The sequence below is a fragment of the Stegastes partitus genome, unplaced genomic scaffold, assembly GCF_000690725.1.
Source record: "Stegastes partitus isolate 25-593 unplaced genomic scaffold, Stegastes_partitus-1.0.2 Scaffold1984, whole genome shotgun sequence".
Lineage (NCBI taxonomy): Eukaryota > Metazoa > Chordata > Actinopteri > Pomacentridae > Stegastes > Stegastes partitus.
The window spans coordinates 62192-67054 of NW_007579715.1; the positions used below are offsets into that span (position 1 = coordinate 62192).

A 4863-nucleotide genomic window follows, 5' to 3' on the forward strand; every position below is an offset into this window, starting at 1 on the left:
ACTTTATTCAGGTATCTAGACGATAGACAATGACAATCTTGAACACAATCTTATTGGCATTTACAATAACATACAGTAATAGCAGCGTAACACGCCCTCATAATAAACCTCGAGGAATGGCCTCTCCATAATAAACCCCACAATACAATTAACAGAACAACTTCAGAACATCAGCTGGTTCTGCTGAAGGACTCAGAGCTACAACATGAGAGATCTTCAGTGTACCGTTGCTACATGAGCTAGCTCAGACGGCAGGGCGCTCACTTAGCATGTGAGAGGTAGCAGGACCGATGTCCGCATTCTCCACCAGATATTAAAACCTCTGGATCAGGTGCAGTGAAAGTGGAAACACCAGAGCTGTGATTGGACTTGTAATGCAGGTTCACCACAATGAAGCCTTAAGCCACTCCTCACCATGCAGTCATCAGCACCTTAGTCATCCCCACAGGGCAGCGGAAAAGGCTTCTCCACCAGCAGATGTTCAGCTCAGATATGACCAGTGAAAGAAGAACCACAGAACATACGTGATCAGAGAAATACAACGTGAGGATGGTTTGAGAGAGGAGGGAGGAAGTCACCGATGTTTACAGGCATCTCTACAACACCTATCAGGTGCTGACGGTGCAGGCCTGACATCCCCGAGCAGGTGGGGGAGGATGAGGGGAGTCGGCCTGTTCCATGGCTTCTGTCATTCTGACTGAAGACGTCTCTGAGTTCTCTCCTTCTTCATGATGGTTCTTCATGTTGCAGTGAAACAGTGACTTCAGAGCGTTGATGTGTTAAATTATGCCGACCACAGCAGTGACCACGTCAGTAGAGCTGCTTCTGTGCTGCTTCGTGTTTCAGACAAGAAGGTGGCTGAAGTCCAGCGAGGCGTTCAGAAGCTGGAGCTCACCGGGAGGAGCACAGTGCAGCTGAGGGCGGGGTCAGAGATCAACCTGGCGTCCGCCGGAAGGCAAAACAAACGCACCTCTTTTAGACAGTCGCTGGCCGTCTGCTCTGAGCGCGCTCAGGTAAGACAAACCACACCCACAGGTCAACGCACGGCGCTTTCAAACGGGACTCATCACGGTCAAAAGTTTTTAACATGTAGTCCGGAGTGTGTCGGTAGCTGCTCACTGGTCTCACTGGTTTCACTGGTTTCACTGGTCTCTGCTGATCTCTACTGGTCTCTACTGGTCTCTGCTGGTCTCTGCTGGTCTCTGCTGGTCTCTGCTGGTCTCTGCTGGTCTCTTCTGGTCCAGGCGAGTTTTCTGAACCCTCTGCTGCGACGGACGGCCTCGGCTAAAAACTCTCTGAGACGAGCTCCTTCAGCGCTGTTCATCGAAAACGGAAAGGTTTTCCAGAGGAGGAAGGTGAGAGTCACACAAACACTGATGTTACCTGAGTTCACAGCGAGTCCAGCCCTCTGCAGAACCACCTGAACATCAGGTGGTTCTAAGTTCTACCACCTGACAGTAACTGCACAGCTCCTACGTTTCATAAGATGTACTACATTAAAACCAGAGGCCCCACAGGAGCAACTCAATCCAGCACAGCTCAGGACTGACTCATTTTTCAACACATTTGTGGTTCCACCTTTTTTAATGACAGACTCAGTCCTTCTCAGCATGGAGAACACCAGAGTCCAATAAGTTCTGCTCACATGTTCTCATGGAGGACACCAGAGTCCAATAAGGTCATGGAGCTTCTAGAACCTTCATCAACACCTTCTGCCCTCATGCAGCCCCACATCATGATGCTGCCACCTCCGTGCTTCACTGTCAGGACCATGCATCCACTGTGGTGGTCCTGGTCAGGTTCACACCAAACATCTGGACTCCATGTGAGCCCAACACATTGATCTCCATCTGACCAGAGGATGTTCTCCAGCATCCATCAGGCTTCTGTTCATGTTCTCTGGTGAACTTTGATGTGGAAGTTTAGCTGTGAGCAGCAGCCAGGTTTAGTTCTGCTCCTCCGTCCATAGAGGCTGATGTTCTGAAGTGTCCTTCACACTGTGTGAGCTTCACACTAACTCTGGTCTCCATTGATCAGCCCTGTGCCAAGTCTGAAGCAGCTGCCTTTGTCTGGTGTCCACAGCTCCATAGTGACAGTAGTTGACTGTCCGTGGAGTCATTGTAGGAGGACGACCACTGCAGCCCTGATCAGTGCTGCTGTGGCTCCTTCTGGACCTCCTGGTTCCTGCTCACACTGGACTGCACTGGGTTCTAGCTGCTCACTGATCTTCTGGATCCTTCTCCATCTTTGTCCAGTCTCTCAGTCAGATGTTTCTCCTCCTCTGTTCAGGTCTTCTCCATGTGGAGCCATGATGCAGACATAGATAGACACAGTCCAGAGGTCCAGAACTGAGAAGGTTCTGCTGCTCTCAGCTCGCTGTAGAACCATGTTCATGCAGGTGGACTGATGGGAACCACAGCTGGACTCAGTTTGGTTCTTTGAGGTTCTAGTTTGGGTCCGAATGTTTAACCTGGTCTCTATACAGGACTTGTTTTTTAATCGTGCTAAAGACAAAATGTTTTACTTCATAATAATAATAATAATAATAATAATAAAATGACTGAGAACTGTGTGGAGCTTTAATCTGCAGATGTTTCCTGACAAACAGCTAAAACAGCTGCTCATGGTCAGACAGTAACTCGTGCTTCTGTTTCCACAGGAGTGGGAGACCAAAGCTGCCGCCTGACACCAGCTGTCCAATCAATCAATCAATCAATCAATCAATCAATCAATCAATCAATCAATCAATCCCATCCCACCAGCTGCTGTGGACCTGCTCACCTGTCAGTCGAGCTGAGGCTGAACGACGCCTCAGAGATCCTTCAATGAGCTTCAATCATCATCTAAAACCCGACGGTTCTGTTCTGGATGTTTATGTTGTTTAAGTCCGACTGGTCTCTCTGGTCACCGTGGCAACAGCAGCAAACTGTTGCTAACTGTGGTGCTAACGCGGTGAGAGGTACGGACGTTTCCTCAGGTAACGGGGCAGAGAACGTTCCCACAACGTTCATCTAACATCATCACCTACGAGGTTTTCATCTAATATTCAAAGAACGTTTTCAGGATATTTATCATTTGCAGCAATGATCCTCTGAGTTCACGGACCACAACGCTCAGGCGACGTTTATCTAACGTCGGCGGAACAAAAGAGGAACGTTCCCGAAGCAGCATTCAAAAGACGTTTCCCAAATTGGATGATTTGTTAACGAAGGCGGAACGTTCTGCCTGCAGCGTTCTGAGGACGTTCTGTGGACGTTGTTGAAGAAACACAAGCTAGAAGGTTCTTCTACAGAACGTTCCAACAGCGTTCCAGGTGTTAGCCTCGGATGGTTTATTGAAGGTACAACATTTGGCCTGTTTGTTGGAGGAACACGTTTCTATAAAAAACAACAAAGGAAAGTTCTTAACGCAAAATTAAGAAAACGTTTTTAAGATGTTAAGAGTCTTCATCAGATGTTCTAGCTGTTCCCGTTCTCGCCAACTGATCAGTGATCAATTGATTCTAGTTTAGTCCGACACACATGAAGCAGGAGTTTGTTTTTTTTTTGTTCCTGGCGTTTAGTCGACTCGAGGAAAAACAAAAAGCTGTTTCCAGCTCAGACATCAAAACACAAACGGACCGCAAAGTGACTTTAGAACCGGCGCTGCTAGCAGCTAAACAACGGCCGTAGCTGAGATGAGTCACGAAACAGGTGCATTCTCTCCAACAGCCAGCAGGGGGCGACTACAACCAGCCTGATTGCATAGAAGTCAATGAGAAAACGAGCCTTCCTCTAACTTGACCTGTTGCCCCAAATGAACAGTTTACCGATAAGTTAATGGTTCTAATGACGTCTCCTTCAGCACAGCGTGGCGTTTGTTTGGTAAATTACCGTCAAACTCAGAGAGAAGCCGACGATACAGCAGCGTGTGTCTTCAGGTCGCTACCGGAGGACTAGCATCCTGAAAGTCAACCCACCACCTGCTCAAATACAGAAAAACGTATGAACCTAAACCCCTTTTAATGAAGGAGAGTGTGTTATTTAGCATCTACAGCGGATGTCTTTGATTAATGTTCTCGTTAACAATGACTGCTTCTGACCAGAGGAGGCGCCAAAACCCAGAGAACCGTGTGTGTGGTTTCACTTTAGAGGATTATTTTCACATATTTCACGTTAGTTTTTGTTAATTTATTCCACTGTCAGCTTTGAAATTATCTTTTTTTTTAGAGAAAAAAAACCAACATATTTTCAGTTTGTTTTTTAGCAAAAGTCTCTGAACGAGGGAATAAATGTTGTAAATATTAGCTAGTTGTCCACAGAGTGCTGTGACTGTCGGGAGCACATGTGTTTTGTTCGTTGAAGCCCACGGTGGCTCTGTTGTGTAGCAGTGTGTATAACTGAAGTATTTACTGAGCAGCACCACGTAGGAACGGACCTACGATCCACGTCTACTCACTGCAGCAGCTTCATATTTACTGGATTTTGTACTCAGGACAACGTTTGTTTGTGACTAAACACTGATCTGTACAATTATATTAAAGACAGATTTTTACACATCTTTGTTTCTGTTCTTAATTACACTTTGGGTTGTGGGTTAATTGTGTTTGATGACCTCTCCGTGTGTCGCTCTGTATAAAACCAGCAGCTGAACATAACATGAAACCCCATCAGCCAGCTTGTGTGTGACTTGTGTCTGGAGGAGCACAGAGTGGAGCCGAGTCTCCTGACGCTGATAGAAATGCTCTTTATTGGAACTCCGGTTAATCATCCACGTCACCATTCATCGGTTACAGCAGCAACATGTGAACACGACAACAGCAACTAGAGTATTAGCATCATTCAGTGTTCAGCAAAACGGCAGCAGGGCGGCTTCAGACCGCCG

The 4863-nt window shown here is 47.0% G+C and overlaps 1 protein-coding gene across 1 annotated transcript in view; it reads left to right on the plus strand.

The window, feature by feature from the left end:
• Positions 1-2718, plus strand: part of LOC103373451 (actin filament-associated protein 1-like 2) — a 19466-nt gene extending 16748 nt beyond the window's left edge. Inside the window, exons 14-17 of the mRNA XM_008303342.1 lie at positions 332-336; positions 818-1013; positions 1245-1355; positions 2660-2718. Of these exons, the coding sequence (XP_008301564.1) occupies positions 332-336; positions 818-1013; positions 1245-1355; positions 2660-2686 (339 nt within the window). The 3' untranslated portion in view covers positions 2687-2718. The remainder of the gene's footprint in view (positions 1-331; positions 337-817; positions 1014-1244; positions 1356-2659) is intronic.
• Positions 2719-4863: the final 2145 nt, after the last annotated feature.